General features: G+C 42.7%; 1 protein-coding gene across 2 annotated transcripts in view; it reads left to right on the forward strand.

Moving 5' to 3' along the window:
- mtus2a (microtubule associated tumor suppressor candidate 2a) overlaps positions 1-18,531 on the forward strand; it is a 30,341-nt gene that overhangs the window by 1,341 nt on the left and 10,469 nt on the right. For both annotated transcript variants that reach the window (XM_058086760.2, XM_058086761.2), the window contains exons 2-4: positions 8,668-10,835; positions 10,897-11,149; positions 13,296-13,526. In XM_058086760.2, coding sequence (XP_057942743.2) covers positions 8,883-10,835; positions 10,897-11,149; positions 13,296-13,526 — 2,437 coding nt within the window. In that variant the 5' untranslated portion in view covers positions 8,668-8,882. The remainder of the gene's footprint in view (positions 1-8,667; positions 10,836-10,896; positions 11,150-13,295; positions 13,527-18,531) is intronic.

Genomic DNA, 18,531 nt, shown 5'->3' on the forward strand with positions numbered 1-18,531 from the left:
AAAAATTCTGACTTCCCAGGGGAGGTGTTCAGGGTACATCCGACCGGTAGGAGGCCTCAAGGAAGACCCAGGCCAGTGGAGGAACTGGGCTAAGTAAAAGGGGAGAGAGGCAAGTCTGGGCTTCACTGCTTAGGCTGCTGAAAATGGAAGGCTGGACAGATTTAAACAAAATATGAAATACTGTAAATCTTTGTTGATACATATTCAAATGCATAGGTCAGCATTAATACTATGTGAGTTTAGCAAAGTATAAGAATGACAGCCACATGACATTTGAGTGTGGAAAAAAGGTACAAAGAAAGACACATGGCACACAGTCCAAAAAGTGCCTTTGTCTGCAAGGTGGCTTGTTGGCTCCTCCCCACATTTCCAGGCAGCACATTGGATGCTGAGGTTGAACACAGAGCCATGCCTCACACATACATATACAGTACACACATGCACGTGAACGCTATTTACACCCATGCCAATGAATGCTTTTAGCACCAACTCACAAGTGTGAACAGCATGTCCGTTACAGCAGTGCCTATCTCATGTCAATCACAACCTAGAGCAGGAAGCTTTTAGTGTGTTTGTAGGATTACGTAACCGCTATAGTTTATGGGCAGGGGAGCATATGGTTCAAGAAATATAGGTGCAGATCCCGATAAAGGTGCAACCGCTGATATTTCTGCAGTAAATAATGCATGAATGAGAACCATGTATTGTACATCACACATGACATTGCATCTGAAAGCAAAAAAAAGAGGTGGAATGGTACCAGCGTGTAAGGGTATTCAGCAATATCAGGACAGGGTTGTGGTATTTAACACCCGACACAGACTTCTCCCGCTCTGTTGTATACAAAGCAATTGTTGCTGATTGCCGGATGCTGTGTGTTTTTCTGAAAGTGCACAAAAAATCAGTCTTTAAATGGGCCACATCTACTGTTGCAGCTGCTCGGATGCAGCTACTTTGCAGGACCTCCATGTAAGCTACAATTCATGCATATGCAATAAGTGTATACCTTATGAAGACAAATTAGGGTTGCTTGTACCTAGTGGAGGCTGTTGCTGCCCAATTCTGTGTACCAGCAGCTCCTCCACCTTTCAGTGAATGCAAACAATCTATTCTCCAACCATTACCATATTTTTTCCTCCACCGTACCACAAAAGAAAAACTCACTCGGCTTTCCTTCACCTCTCACTGATCCTTTGCCAGATCTCCCTCCCCCCCTCCACAGCCCATGGTGCTTTATTGCCACTTGCTCATTGCATATATATATATATGCTTATATATATACTGTATATATACACACCCACTTCCGCATTTCAAGGCTAAAAAAGGAAATCTTTCACCTCAGTTTCTGTCTGCAGCATCATTCATTTACACTTGTTCAAACAAAATATAATAATAAAACAGACGTGACTCAGTTCTGTAGGTTGTCTGCATGTTACTTGACTTTCTGTTGTGTGTGGGCAAAGGCCAGCTTCCTTGCAGTCCCAAAGCGAATGTTGCACATTTTATGGATTCTTTGTCTGAATCAGCTTTGCATGTTTAACCCTCTTCTCTTTGTCTCCGCTCACAGCCACGTTGTGAGAGTTAATGGCTTGACTGGCGACACAAGAGAGAGAGAGAGAGAGAGGGAGGCCGAGGGGCTTTGCTAATAACCGTCCGTAGCACCCCTGTCGGGCTTTAATATGTCTGCAGGCTTGAATAAATCACTAAACCACATACTTTTATTTGCATGCATGTGTTGTTCTTTTTTGTTTGCTTTGTTTTTTCCGTTTATTCAATCTAACCAGTCCATTCTCACAAGGTGCACAGTGGAATAATTGCCAGCAGTCATCAAAAACAACACTTAACAAAACCAATCAAGGACCTTTTCATCAGAGAAACATTTGTGCAGTTTTCTAAAAAACAGTCTGTTTGTTTCTGTTCCTGCTGGTCAACAACTGTGTTCATAGGTGGCATCTATGGATGCAAACTGAAACTAAAAACCAAATAGCAAAGTTGATATTGGTGTCTCATTTCGCTGCTACCAGTGGCACTGAAATGAGACAAGGATAAGTTATAGTTACTCCCGTCCAGCCTTCCCCTTAACTTGCGTGCTTACGAAATGGTGCACTGATCTTGTGTTCTCAGCACATAGCAAATCCTTGCAGCTCAACAAAATTAAAATCCAACCTGAACTCAGATTCGTACCGATTCAGCACCAGTATCAGATATGTAAGCGATATCCAAACCCTTGTTGTAGCCCTGTCTCGACATACATATATAGGTGTTCGGAGGTGTTAGTTGTGTTATTGAGGATCCCATTTTTAATAGACGTGTGACTAGCAAAGAGTCAAACCTTGTGCATGAGGCAGTCCTAGTCCTCTTTGTTAACAAGCAAGATCCGCGCTTCATCTCACTTGGCAAATAAATCCTATTATATTGCTTTCTGATGGATTCTTAGCGGATAGCCTACATTCGACGACGGTGGAAATAAATCAGCTTTTATTGAAGGTGATCCGATTTCCACTTTCTCTTTATTCATGAAGGTATGAACACCCACTCCGACCTGAAATCCGGTTAGAGCCCGCCTAGTTATGAAGAATGAATTCTCCAGGGGTACAAAAACGAGGCATCAGAATGTGTGTGTGTGTGTGTGTGAGGGAAGTGGGGACGATGACAAAGAGGGGAAGGATATGGTGGATTATTGGGGCGCCTTTATGGGTGAAATTGGATTGATTATGTCAGCCTGCCTTATTAACTCTACATTAACTCTGCATTATTACACCATATATATAGCATATAAGTAGCAACATTTTACCTTTACCTTTACCTTACATTTTAAGGTCAAGATGTTGGGCAATAACTGTACAGGCAATGTTTTAATAACATTCCTTGTCCGGCTTTTAGCTCGATGGCTAGCGCCCTTGGTTCTCATTTTGCATTTTGAGATGAATGATACAGGTTGCATATTTTCTGATATGTTTTGGTCATTTTCCAAGTTGTCAACCTTGGAATTGATGACAAGACAAGCATGTTTTATTGTGTAGGATTCCATTACAGTCTATTAGAGTTGAATTGCTGTCACAGAAACACACATTTCAAACACCATCAAGCCTTTGGGAGCAGTCTAAAAATATGCATGGATGAAAACGGTGCCATGAGAGATTAATTACAACACTGTAGTGTATGTGCTGAAGCAAAGGAGAGGACGTTCAAGTCGAAGCATAAGTGCTACACTGCATTTTTATGTGAGCGCAGCACTAAATCGAATTATGTCACTCCGCAGCCATAGATTACAGTTACGCTCATGTTGTCACTCCATGTCCATTTGTGTCCTCTCTTTTGCTTCCTCCACTGGAATTCACACATGCAGAGTGTGGAAGAAAGAGAAGATGCGACAAGAGTGTGGAGGGGGTTTTCCCTCTTGGGACCACGGTCTATAGAACATGTCTTCACTCCGGGGGTGGGGGGATAGCAATAAAGCAAAGTGCCAAAGACAAATGGCTTCTGTAATACCCACATGTGCTACTGGACCGACAACAAAGGCGCTGAGAGCAGGCATGTGACAATGCATGCAGGTGGCTGTCTTGGCTTTGTGTGGAGCAATGGGACTCCGTGTACACACTGCATCCATCCTCATCAAGTCATAATTTAAGGAATGTGTCGTAATCATGTTCACTTGACAAGAGAATGTTGCGACGAGTCTTGAAGTGTACGCTTGTAAAATTGCAATAAGTATATCTTTGCAATGTAGGATTCCTTATTGAATAAACCCGTTTACAACTTTATAAATGCAGCCCTCTACACATTAAAAGGACATCATTTACATTTGTATTACCCACTATAGTAGACATAATAAGAATAAATAAGCCATTAAGACATAAATAAGACATGTGTATGTTGCTATAAATGTAGGGATCCTCGGGGAACTGAGTGGCAGGGCGACAGGAAGTGACGTTGGGGCTTCAGAGTTGAGTTTTAGCTTGGCATGGGTTATGATTTACAGTTATTCCTTGTAATATCAATTAATTAATGGTGGCTGTTTCATGTAGTATTTCGGCCACTATGCAGCAGTAATGTTACATGGATGAGATATCCATCCTTATTTTAGTCCTCTCATTCTGTGTGGAAGTGGTCTTCCCCATTCCATTTGAAGATCTTTCTTAAGTTTAGAAGAAATACATTTGAGGCTAACTAGTTAGCTCACAAGCTTACCAGCGAGCGACAGTTGGGAGTTCCTGCAGCATAATAGTTGTGTAATCTGTGTGGAATGGTGACTATAGGGGTGTTATTTTATGTTGAAAGGCTCTATTAATGTGTGCAATTGTATTCAGAAAGTCATAAACATATTTTTTATGTTATAACTATGAATATATTCCATTCGTTAACATCCTGTATCACGGAAATTTATTTCTTGCAGTCAGGTCTGGACTGTATTGACTTTTTTGTTTTTATAATAGTATAGTAAAAGTATTGCCTGATTCTTTTCAATGACTTGCCTGGATGTAATTAGAGTGTTTATGGTGCTAAATACATGACGGGCATAGCTTCTTCGGACGATTTTTGCTGGTCCGACATTGTCATCTGTGTGTGTAATTGTTTCCCATTTGTAGTAGGTCGTAAACATACTTACATACATGTTGCTCGATACCGCTATTTTTTCAGTTTGTCAAAACATGATACCGTCTCTCTAATTTGCTTATCTGTGAGTCATGGCTATTAAAAAAAACAACTAAGCTCCTATTGCACAATATAATACGGCTTTGTGTTGTTCAGTCAATGAAAGTGATTATGTGCTCATTAGCAGTATATACGAGAAAGGGCTTTCAGTAATTCTCTCACTCAACTCTTGTGAGCTTTCCAATATGCCACTTCAAAAAGGCCTATATAGCTCTTCCTATAGTTCCTCTATTAACGTTATCCATTAGTAGCTGGAGTGATCCTGTGGTAACACTCGACTGCAATTATATACGTATGTGTACATACTGTGCATCATCATTCCCGCAAAACCATTTCTGCTTTGATTTAAAAACAAACATTGAAAGGCTAAAATGGGACTTTTTATTTTCTCACTTCTGGTTTTCATCATGAATCCTACACAGACTGAGTGGACCCGCTGCTAAACGATCCTGTCGATTTGTGCAACGGTGAGATGTGTTAATACGCACAACAGACTGCACAGAATGGATTAGTTACCTGTTTCACAGTTTCATTCTGATGCTGACCTTTTTTATGCTCAGGGAAGACCAATAGATTCAAACGTGGATTCTGTCATTCAGGAATGGCATTGCCATGACAACAGAAGTAGGACTGCTCTTTTTTTTTGCCTTGGTGTTTGCATGCCATATTTCTCCCAGGGAAGATCAGATGTCACGTAAAGCAAAGAAAGCCTTTCTTACGTATCCCTAGTCTAGTTCAACTACACATTCTCATACCAGGAATAATTCAGAGTCAGAAGATGTTCTTTATAGCCAGTGTATGTATCTAGAGGCAGAGGCAGGAGGGGGATTCAGTATCGGTGTCTTCGTGCATAGACTGCATAATTGAATGATACACAAGCACCCAGCTAGGTGGAACGAGTGCGCAAACTAGTCAACAACGTGTTTCTTCAACCCAGAAGAGTAATATACTGTACTTTTGAGACATTTTTTTGAGCGGGTTAGTCACAGCTGCATTTTCTCTCTGTCACGGGAGTGTGTGAGTGACAGGAAGAAAAGCTCTGACTCACTTTGGGGTGACGTCTGGGTGCTGCTAGTTTGCATGTATGAATCTCTACACTACGAATATAATGACCCATCTTTTTCAGACTTTTAACTCGAAAAAATAATATATTCGGTGTTATTTAACAGTACAGACAAAAGTCAAGACAAACCTGTTCTTCACTTTACCAAGATCATTTTGTCAATCAAGGACTTAAGAATTATGGTGCATTCAAGGACTGTTGAAAAAATGCAAAATCTCTCAGTGCTGCAGGGAAAAATATTCTCATCAAAACATAAGCATGTAAGAATGGTGGGCGTTGTGAAACATGTATGCTATCATTATTTTTACATGTTATGATAATGTAAAGGTGGCACGGCTGTCGAGTGGTTGGGATAGGCTCCACGACCCCCCGCGGTAGGAAATGAATGAATGAATGAATTTGAGGAAGACCACTTTCTCTTCCAACATGATAGTACACAAAGCAAAATCCATAAAGGCATGCTTCCATGTCTTGCTGGGGAAAAACCTATGAGCCCTGACCTCAACCCTCCCAAGAACCTACAACAGAGATAGCAGGTCCAGCATTAATTTCATTTTCAGCTCCTGTAATTTGGCAACAATATAATTTATTCAAAGAGACTTATTCTTGCTGTCTGTCCATTCGTGGTTTTTGCCAGATTGATGCAGCCTGCTCTTTCCTTGTTCTCCTTCAGCTGCAACCGTCCCAGTGACTGCTGTCATCAGCACTGCCGCCAGCGTTGCATCAATGCTCCAATTGATCAGCCACAATGCCATCTCAGGAAATTCTAACTCATTTGCTTGCACACCCTCACCCTGCCCTATCTTATTTCTGCTCTCGTAATTAGTTAATCATTTGTTGGTGAGCGCCAATTTAGGGCAGAGTGGGAGCAGATAGTGTGCTGATAAGCGCTACAATTTGTTTGTCTCCTGGCATAATTTATTCCAAACGCAACCCACAACTGTCATGACTGAAATGGCTTAAACAAATACGAGACTTACACTTTTTTTTTTACATTACATTGACTGGAGGGGACAGTTCTTTAGTGACAAGTATACACTTTACCACTGTACCTCAACAGAAGGGTCCTAAAGTCATATGGAAGAATTAGTGGCTGTAATTAGGCTGGAACTTAAATGCTTTGTATGTAAGACAGATATCGAAAAAATGGCCAATGATTTATAGGCCATTAGTTGTTAACGTCAGCCTGTGTCCCTGCAAAAATGTTTTGCTTAATGGAAGCCATGTTTCTAACCAATCTTTCTCAGATTTTAGAAACACCTACTTGTCAGACCCCTTAAGGTGTGTACAAAATTTCATGGAAATTTGGCAAAACGCTCTGAAGTTACAGAGGGGGTTTTGTAGTGTTTGTCCAAAGTGAATATAACTAATGGGGTTAAACTTTTGGGTTATCTATCCATCCATCTATTTTATGCCGCTTATCCTCACGAGTGTCACAGGCATGCTGGAGCCTATCCCAGTTGTCTTTGGGCGAAAGGCGGGGTACACCCTGGACTGGTCGCCAGCCAATCACAGGGCACATATAGACAAACAACCATTCACACTCACATTCATACCTATGGACAATTTGGAGTCGCCAGTTAACCTAGCATGTTTTTGGAATGAGGGAGAGAACTGGAGTACCCGGAGACTTGAACCCAGGTCTTCCCAATCTCCTGACTGTGTGGCACATATGATGGGTTGTAATTAATGTAATAATTTAACAGTGCCATAATTTGGTGTTGTCAAAAAATAATAGCACCGACATCACAGAAAAATAAACTCAGTCCTAAGTCTAGGTAAATGTCAATTACCACACTTCAAATTTCATTTTTACTCTAAGGAAAAGGCTTCTAACATGACCTTCTGCAAAACAAACTATACGCATTTTGCTCTTGCCACAAGGCAGCAGGTGCTCCTGTCTTTGCGGCTCTATCAGCAACACACAGTGCAAAACCACCTGAGTATCCCTGCTGCATGTGTAATTATAGGGTAGGATTTCTGTTTGCAAACTTGGATTCTACTGTAATATTCATTAGTTTGAACTTCAGTCACAGCTGCTAACATCTGTGATGTATTGCACAGACAGGTGGCTGAATGCAGTTAATAATGACAGACTAATATTGCAGCCCGCTGAAGCTCAAGCATAATTACACACTGTGTGGGTCACACATAATGACTTCAACTTTCCTGTGCCCTCCTGCTTATGCATTTGTTTTAAATATTAGTGTAAATACTGTTACTTTGAGCATAACCTCAGATCCAACTGTAGCAGATCTTGTGAGTAGCAGGGTTTGCTGTTGTTGTACACGAGCGCCTTGTGCTAGAATCAGCCATATGGTGCACTTGAGGAGAGTGTTAAACCTCCTGTAGAGATCAGGCCCACAGTATGGATTGATCCTCACAGAGCTGCTACTTCTGTTCCTCAACACCAGGATGTTTTCTCCCTGCTAGAAGCATGCAAACACTCACTAGCCACTGACATGCAGCGTACGAGTGTACACAAACACACTGGCTTCTATTTTGGGGGATCTCTTGAGGGGAAAAGCATATTACAAAACAGTTCACACCCTTCCCTTTATTTCTCTGCACCTCTCTGAGTCAGCCCTGGAGCGATTTTCATCTAACAAGCAGTGTGCTATCACCTCCTTACTCCTCTCCTGTCCTCCTTGCTCATTTCCTTATTTTATATGCTGCTTCGTGGACATCCATCATCACATAATTACCTCCCGTTGTAATTGCTGAACCTGTTACATGTAGCACTCTTGTCTTACCACTGTGAACACATTAAACAGGCGATGATTCTGAACAAAGCACAGAACCCTGGCTGTTGACAAAGTATCGGTATTGGATAGCCTGAATTTTACTCAGTATTGGATCGGAAAGGAAATCCACATTCTGTACTTTCCTATATTCAGGTCATTATGGTGTATTACAGCGGTCTTTTACTGTTTCTTTTGTCATTTCAGATTGCAAGAATCTCAATGAAGAGTCTTTACAAACGGCTTTGTTCGCAGAAAACGCAAGTCGAGTGGTGAGCTGAGGTGAAATTCATTGAAATGATATTCATGAAGCACCATTACTACAAAGACTTTGAAGAAAATAAACAGAGAAGAAAGAAAGGTTTCTAATCAATGGCCTCGGGCTTGTGTCTTTGAGAACGCCAAAAGAGAAGCGGTCCAAAATGAGCATTCCAAAAAGTTTAACAGGACTTGAAGTTAATGTTGACAGAGCGGCGGACAAAATCACAAACAAAGTTCAGATCCAGTTCACACACACTGGAGATGACAACGCCAATCAACTGTCTTCTTTAAGTGATGAAGGAGGACTGTTACAGGACTGTTACATAACCTCGCTCCCACCTTTGGTATCTCAAAGTGAGTCCCATGACAAGATGATGATCTGGGGTTCTGAGCAGCAATGCTCAGAGCCTGGGCTCAGAGAGATAGAGCTTGTGGAGTGTCAAGACATACGTACGTTCTTGAGAAGCCCAGGTGAGGAGTACGATGATGAGGACGATGGAGGGAGCATGAGAGACGGAAAAGACGAGGGTCCTATGTCGATATCATCCAGTTCAACTGCCAGCTCTGCTTCTACTGGGGTAAAGAGGAACGACAACGACAGCAACAAGGTGGACAGCAGAGTACAGAAGGACACAGCGATGAGGGGAAACATTACCAGTCATAGTACCGAAGAGCTGGACACTTGTGTGACAGGTTTATCCAAGGAAAGAAACACCAAGACAGGCAAAGGAGGACTCAAGCAGTCCAAGTCTGAGACAAATGTGTTTGTGTCGAATCTGTCCACCATTAACCTCAGTGGAAGTCTATCCAGTGCGCTGGACTGTAGTGCAGACACTTTCATTTGCCTGCCCAACTCCAAGACCAACCCGTATTTAAATGCCAACAACACTACCTCAGCCCAGAGTTTGAGAAGGACAGGTCCTCCAGACCACAATACTCCGCTGTTGCGTCATCAGGAAAGACATGAGGAAGAGAGGATCCAGTTCAGAAACGGATCAACTTCTGAAGGAGGTCTAGGCCAAAGGAGGAGGACTGGCTTTGAGGAAAGGGTGCTACCACCGAGACGGCAACAGCTTGTCAGACCTCTCTGTCAGACAGAGATGGTAAGAGCCCAAAGCTTAGAGTCCAGTGCTCAGGGTGCTGAAATCGGACGATCGCCCTCCAACAATACCACCACGGTCTCACCCAGTCACAGCCACAATGGGTCAAACAGAAAGCTTGCAAGATCATCTTTACGTGAACCATCAGATTTCTCACATCTGTACAATACATGCGGAGTCCTCCAATCCAGACAGCCCAACCAGGCAGTGCAGAACCAGGTTTCACTGCTGGAGAGGCAGCCAAGCCCAGCTGCGCCGTCTACTTCAAATCCCTCCAAGCCATCCAACATAGACAAGCGACCCCAGACTCAGTTCACCTACAGACGTAACTGCTCTAGTCCCAAAAGGACGTTCACACCTCCTCACTCCCCTCTCAGGACACCCCAGGGCTCACCACATCGGCAAGCCTCCATGTACCTCATCTCTAAGGATACACGTAGAGGAGTTCAAAGCAGCCCTGCTGTAAAGACACCAGCTCAGGGCAATGAAGGCGTGAGAGTACCAGTAAAAACCAATATAACCCTGACTGGAATCCCAAAAGCGAATCTTAACAACCAGCAAAGCAACCCCAACTCAAGCCATAACTCAAACCCCAAAGAGAGCTCTCCTTCACTTAAACCTAAAGGAGTTCGCCCTAAAATCATCACCTACGTTCGAAAAAATCCTCACTTCAAGCCTCAGGCTGCTGACGGACCTTATCAGGTATCTTCACTACCAGCAAGGTTATCAGCATACCCGCATGGTGCAACACCCGGTACCTTCAAAGACACATCTAAATACCCTTCCAAGCTTGACAAAGAAAGCAGAGGACTACCAGTGCTCAGTGCCTCCAATTTGCTTTATGACAAGTACCGTAAGGAGATTCAAACCAGCATCTTCCCATCAGGATTAATGAGCAGGAGTATCCACGCCCCGGGTCATACAAACACTGTCCCTCCTACACACACCCACAGTTATACAGCACCCTCAAAGCTGGCCGGCAAAGCAGGGGACTCTTATGGAGCTCAGCCTGAGGTAAGCGTTCTGTTCATTTAGGTCATTTCGTATTCATTAACGTACATGCATCCATTGTTAGGACGGGAGAGCTGCCAGTTTTAAAGAAACCTCTGAAGAAGACCCACTGCCGCTTCGGACAGCTGCTCAAGCTGGAGGCAGCGGCAGTCTTCTGCGTTCCGGCCGAGGTCTGCGATTAGGTCTGGGCGCTGTCACCAGGACGGCTTCAGGCTCAGTCAAGGGCAAAGGACCGAGTCAAAGTCAGAGGTCAGCAATAAGCCAAGCAATTCAACCTGTCATCTCAGCAGCGAGCCAGAAAAGCCAAGATACTACAGGTAAAAAAAAAAAAAAATCCAATTTCATTTGATTTACCAGACATTTTACACACCGATGTGCTATGTTATCTCTCTGCTGGCTGTGGGACTGCTCTGACAATTTGGCCCGACATGAAAGTAGCTCATTAAAATGCATTCGCTCAAATTCTGGATGATCCGAAGCGAGGATTTTAAAATGCACTCTGCTCTTAGGTTACATTTTCCTGCTCCAGAAGGCAGTATCTATGAAACATAAATTAATATATAACCTCTCCATTTCCCTTCGCTTCTGCCTGAGTCAAAGTTTCAAGTGGCACAATTCAATTACCACCTCAGATTTCCATTTCTGCTACAAAGGGGGGGCTACCAAGCTAGGAATATGCTCATCATCCTACCACAAATTTGATTTATCAGCCCTATACATACTTAATCTGAATACTTAATCTTAATCTCCCTGGATCTGATAAACATATGCATGTAGTGCATTTGCCATATGCTCTATGTATCATGTTTATACATACCGATTTAATCAGCCCAGAGCGTCCCCCCAGCTTCCTTATTATAATCTCTGATACATATTATTGCTCAATGTCCTTCTGGGACCTGCAGATTTTGAAGTAAACTCCAATTAACTCTTAATTAATGTCACGTTCTTCCTACTGAAACCTTCCATCTCCACACTGTCGCTGCCAGTTTTACAAACGAAAATATTGCATTGCAATAGTAATCAGTGAGATCAGCAAATTTGGTATGAAGTACCAAGAGTTTATAAATCTAGCAAGGGCCTACTCTGGGAAATACCAGCTTGAGATTAATTTATTCATTCATTTTCTACCATTTATCCTCACGAGGGTCGCAGGGAGTCGCCAATTAACCTAGCATGTTTTTAGAATGTGGGAAGAAACCGGAGTACCCGGAGAAAACCCATGCATGCACGGGGAGAACATCAGGGTAGAATCGAACTTGGGTCTCCTAACTGTGTTGGCTTGCGTGCTAACCACTCATCACAGCTTGAGATAAATAGAAAAAACCTGCCACCCTACCTTCAGTTATGTCAAAAGCAAAATAAATTTTTGATCGTGACAGAGTAAATAGTCTCAGTTTTTGGAGGACCATATTGAGGCTCACTGTGCCACCGTTTGAAACCCCCTGGTTTATAGGCTAGCGCTCGTGTCCCCTTTAGATTCAGTTGAATAATGTGTGTTTTCATTCCGAAGGAAGAGAAGCCTGTGATGTTGAGGTTTAACGGGATATTTGTCTGAATCTTCCCTCTGGTTCCACCCTCAAAGGGGAGAAACCGAACAGGGAAGAGGAAGGAAATTGGGCCATTTATCTTTAATAATCTCAAGCTTCGAACTCGAGAATACCGAGTTCCAATCTAATACTCAGACAAAATGGCTCACAGGCTCACACTAGTAAAGATGGAAGCAGGAGCAATGATAGCACTTTCGGTTCCACACTTTTTTTTTCCCCCTCCTACCTACCAAACGCAGCTCCTATTTTCCCCACATAAAATGCTTTTATTCTTGGATTGATGTGACAGGGGCTCTGTAGTTCCCAGTTGAGAACACATTTGTGCCAACTGGAGAGGAAACGGGGGCTTCCAACCTTATCTCTCCAGCCAGCAGGGGATAATGTTTTTTACCCCAGATACACACCTTGCAATGTGATGTTTATTTCACTGTTTTGCTTCAGGGGAAAAAAAGACTTTCTGCCCACTCATCCTGATTGATTGACTGTCTATGTGATTTATTAGAGAAAAAAGCTCAGCTCAATTTGGTCTATGCATTTTAAACCCTGTGACAGTGTTAGTATTACATAAAGACCCGGACATTAGGTCACACAGGGAGCCAAAAGCAGTTATTAGCAGACTGTTGTGCTGATAGTTCTTAAATCTGAGTACCGAAGCAGTTGGGAGTCAGAAAGCACAGTCAGCACAGTCAGCACCGGATGATGAACGATTCCCTGGGAAACAAACATTGTAGCTATGCAGAATTGTTGAAAGTCATGCTCCCAAATAAGCACCAAGTAATGTCCATTTCAGTAGAAGTGTCCCAAGTATTTTTTAACACATAACATATGTGATGATGTGAGATGTTGTGTATTTGTTGGCATTATCTTCTCTTTCCTACGATTTGAAAGAAATGTTGTTTTGTTGTTATTCTAGCTGACGATGAGGTTTTCAACCATCCACTCCCTGAAGCTACGGTATTAGAACAGACTTCCAGCAGGTCTCTGCTTCCCAAAGCAGCAAACCAGTCAGGCCTACGTCCACCTGGCTTCAGCTCCACCCGTCTCCCCGTGGGCCGCTTGGCAGCGTTTGGCTTCGTCAGAAGTTCTAGCGTGTCCTCCGTCCCTGCAGACAGCGCGCAAAGGGACCCAAGCAGAACGGCTCACCGTAAGTCTTAATATCCCGAAAACTGCTTGATGACAAACCGATTTCAATTGCAGTTGTGCTGTATGATGAGAGCATCATTATCATCACCATTCTTTTTTATTACCTTGTTTTATCCACCGCCCTCATATCATTTACATAAACACTCCCCACCCACGTTCATTATGATGCACAACTTTTTGTCTTCTGTATACACCAGTAATTCATATGAGATAACCGCCTAGTCAGAAATGCGAATAACTGTACACAGCCTTGAAAAGTGTACACACAGTTGTAATAACACTGCCGGGTTAGTTGGCTGTATTTGGGGGGGGGGGGGGGGACCGCATGCGTTTTTAATGTGACCTACATAGCTTGCTGTTTCTCTCCCAGTTACAGCTGACGTAAGCTTCTCAGCTTTGGTGTATGTCACGTTCCCTGTTATGTCATCCCTCTTTTTCCCCTGTGTACTTCTTTCATCTCCCCCTTTCGGCCTCCCATTGGTTGATCCTTGAGTACGAGCTGTGTGGCACCGTGGGGGAGGTAACACGTCTTAGCAACCGTGGAACTGGGGAGGAAGTCTGCATGCATCTCCATACCAGAAGATGGCTTCTTAATCATACATATTTAAAATAATGGTCCGATAATGATCAAAAGTAAACTACAGTTTTATTGTATGTACAGGGTCAGGCAAAATGATCTGACATGTTTGTAGGTTAAATAAAGGGCGAATAAAGTAAAGAAACAAAAAAGTGTTTTTAGTTTCCAAACGTTACATATAAGTACATATAATGCCATTCTGTTTCATTATGTTTTAAATATTAAATGAGTTTTGGTGGTAAGAGGTCGGGTGGTTGATTTTTGTTTCAATGCAGATCCAGTAGCTCCGAAGTTGGTAATCCATAACAAGATGGTGTTTGGACCTGGATCAAGTTTGAAGTGCAAACGGAACAATCGTTGTGTTGCAGTTACAGATAGGTTTGTTTTGATAAACATTTCCAGTCTAGCGCAGCGCAGTCTAGCGCACCCACGCTTCCATCCCTGCCACCGCCACAACTGGCAAAGAGCGCGGAGAGAAGATGTGGCAGTGTTTAACACAGCCGAGTGTAATTTTAACCAATGAAATGAATGCCTCTCATTGCACATCAGACATGTCATCTGTTCTTGACAGTTACATTAAACACAGCAGCAGGCTAATCCAATTTATGATTGGATGGTTACTAAAGGTGTGCCTGTCAGCCAATTTAACACTGCGCAAGCTGCGCTTCGCCTGCGCCAAGAATAGACCAGGTCGGAAGCTGGCGAGCTTTCAGCGCACCTTTGCCACACCGAATTGTCACAAGCTGTGGATACCCCTCCTTTGTATGCGCTGCCACGCCCATCTCGGTGCAGTCCAGTCTACCAAATTACGAAATTACCAAATTAAGTAGAGTATTTTACCATCTTCTTAGGGAACAATACTATATACATTAAACTTGGCTATTCACTACTTAAGAGGAGTTAGTGTACAACTTGGAAAGCAGTATAGTACATTTACAGTACATGTTAGAATTCATGCTTCACTCAGTAAACCACAGTTCCTCAATATTGGGAGCACTCATGCAGCCTGCATGCTTGACTGTAGGCAACAATCACCGGTGTTGCCAGCTATTTAAACAATAATGGCCGTGTGTTTATTTATCACTGAATAGTATGTCTGTACTCACTATTATGAGATACTGCATGTTTTTTGTATTTGTTGGAAAACACATTATAAGCCAAGCGCAGCTTTTTTTTTTTTTTTTACTACAAGAAGCAATTAGGAGACATACGATAAACATCCCGAAATTCAAGCCTGGTACTGATTTGAATTTTAGATACTGCCACTTCAGCCTATAAATAATTGCATTGTCTGCATGTAGCCCAAGGTGTTACTGGAAATAATGAGATCCTTCTGGGTGAAAACACAAGTTTGCTTCACAGCAAGATGGTAACTTGACGATTACTGCGAGAACACCGCGCTTGTAATCAGGCAAAACAGCCCAGTTTCTAACTAACAAGAGTTGTAGGTCTCTTGACACTGGATTTATTTGTGTGTGCATGAGAGGATGAGTGTTTGTGGTGCTTTTTTTTTTTTTTTCTCTGACTGCATCACCGCAGGGATGTTTCCCCTCTTGGCATACTTCAACATCCGATCAAAGAGCAGTCAGATTGACAGATGAGTTCTTGCACATCCTTCTAGCCTCTGAAATAAAAAAAGAGGAAACCAGCTGGGGAAAAGGCACTCTTTCGACTGCAGATGATACATATAAAGATCATTAAGGAACAGAGCGATAGAGAAACAAGGGATGCCAAGTTGCTGTATAAATTAGGGGGAGGTTAGTGGGAGATCCCTTGAGGTTAAACCCCCCCACTGTCATAGCACATCAACCTGCTGTGATCAATGAGCAGCCATTCTGTGAAGGAAAGGCGACGTAAAGGTTACTGGTGGAAAAATAGGCCATCCATAATGCAAAATACACTCTGTGTTTACATTTGAACTTTCATCACAATGCTACGCTTTATTGGTGTTGTCGCAAAATCGTTTTGTTGTCATTTTGTCGTATGTGGGCTGAACGCTCAGCCATAGGCAACCCTCAGGCGCCAAAATTTGTAGCATATATTATAAATCACTGGCAGGGAAAGCAATCAGATACAGGTGATAAAGTACGTGTTTACCTATAAAGCTGTATGTAAGTATTAACTTCTAGTATCTGGGTGTGTATAGATTACCATATAAACTATTGATTAGCCATTAACATCATCCTCTGGCTGACGGTGTTTCAATGTGTATCTGAGAGTGATAGCATCCATGCATGTCAAGTACATCGGGAATACGTATTCCGCTGTGACTGACAGGTTCCATTACATAGCTAAGGGGGGTGTGAACCCTGCCGAGGGAAGCCTATTTGCATGATGGAAACTCAATAGCCAAAACAAACTCAGCATTATCACAGCAAATTGGTCTTATTTGATGATAGTATTGTATAAGGGAAGTAGATATACTGTAGAGTAGGCAGGAAGTGTGTGAGAGGAGAAAAAAGAGAGTGGGAGTGGATGCTGCACCCCAGACGCCACGGCTCGGCTTTCAGATTTGGTGTGTGACTCACGCTTAGCTCGCCGTGAACAGATGGTTTCTATGTGCGCATACAGTATCGTAGATACACACACACACACACACACACACTAGTGGAGAAAGCAAATCAGATGGGCCAATTAGATATGGATGCCACTTGGCAACGGAAAGGGAGGAAAACTATCATGGCAGCCGTGACAACGTTGACGCATATACTCACACTATTTCATCCATCTTCATGTTCATCACTTTTCATATCGTTCTTGTTTTCGTTCACATCATCCAAAATAATAGGTATGCCTACACTGACTAATGTGTTCCAGTACAAACTAAACATGGTCCTTTCCGTGGTTATGAACACACTCCCATAAATTAATTAAAAACCTAATTTTGATCGATGAACACTCGACTCGCCCAAAAGCAACTTTCAGCACAGTGGATGAATACACGGTGTAACGCTCCAAGGATCCTGTATAGTATATCTCACCTTGTGCACAGCTGATGAAAACAGCGTTTACCTCATTCACGAGTGGATAACATTGCTTATTAATTAACTTTTTGAACTTCATTCATCCTCCCAAGTGTAAAGCAGGCTTTCCTGGCGGAAATGTGCCAAGGAAAAGAAAAGCCATTACTGTGGAGGTGAAAATCATAAAAAGCTCCCAAGAGAGGAGAAACACCCACCAATATTGGCAGCACTTTTGTATCCTTGAGCATTTTAATGGATCTATTCCTATGAAAGTGACTGCAGTAACTAAGCTGGTCGGTTTTCAGTGTCTCAAACCAATGTGCGTTCAAGAGAGTAATAAATTTGCATCACAAAACTGTATCTCACAAAACGTCGGACCACACCGACATGTGTGGAAAGCATAGAACAGGTTGGTAGATATGTATAAGTATGTGAGAAGGAACATTCACATTCACATCCAACATCTTTAGTTATACTTTATATTACTTTTTATATTACTATTAATATTACTTTATATTTAGTAATAAGTAGTAGCATTGGAATGTCCATACACAACAGTTTCCATTTCATTGACATGTAATCCAGCAATAAAAATAAATAGCGGACGGTTAATATTTAAATAGTAAACTTAATGGGCTCTAATTTCGTAGAGGCGCGGCACACCTGCGGCAAAGGGGTGTGGCACTTTGCAAATTTTGTGCGCGGCGCAGTCTCGCGCGGCGCAGTCTGCCTCCATTCCTCCCACTGGCAAAGAGTGCGCAGAGAAGGTGTGACAGTGTTTAACACAGCCGAGTGTAATCTTAACCAATGAAATGAACACCTCTCATTGCCTTTGAATGCACATCAGAGGCCACAATGCGAGTCATGCTCCGTACGCCACCTTGTGGGACATGTCACCTGTTCCTGACAGTTACATTAAACACAGCAGCAGGCTAATCCAATTTGTGATTGGATGGTTACTAAAAGGGGAGTAGGGAGTGTGCGCACTGTGTGCCTGTCAATTTAACACTGCCCAGGCTGCGCTTCGCCTGCGCCAAGAATAGACCAGGTGGGAAGCTGGCGAGCTTTTAGCGCACCTTTGGCGCACCGAATTGTCACTGCGTCAAGCTGAAAATGTGGATACCCCCTTTGTATGCGCTGCCACGCCCATCTCGGTGCAGTCCAGTCTACCAAATTGCAAAATTACCAAATTAATTGATTCAAAGTGATTCAACTGTGGAATTTGTAAATTTGTATGCACATTTTATATCATATTTACACATCTCAGCACAAACCTCTCATAAAGGATGCACCGCAAATCCAAAAGTGACCACTTTTGGGACACGACCCACCAGTTGTGAATCACTGATCTTTGCGGCACAGAGTTGCATCATGCTTTATGACTTTATGTTTCTTTCTGAGTGGACTGAATCTCCTGTCATGTGGCCATGGATTGGAGCTCTTCGTCTCATCATCTAATCTTTGGC

Source organism: Doryrhamphus excisus, linkage group LG21 (genome assembly GCF_037039965.1).
Source record: "Doryrhamphus excisus strain RoL-2023G ecotype Guam linkage group LG21, RoL_Dexc_Guam_v1.1, whole genome shotgun sequence".
NCBI lineage: Eukaryota > Metazoa > Chordata > Actinopteri > Syngnathiformes > Syngnathidae > Doryrhamphus > Doryrhamphus excisus.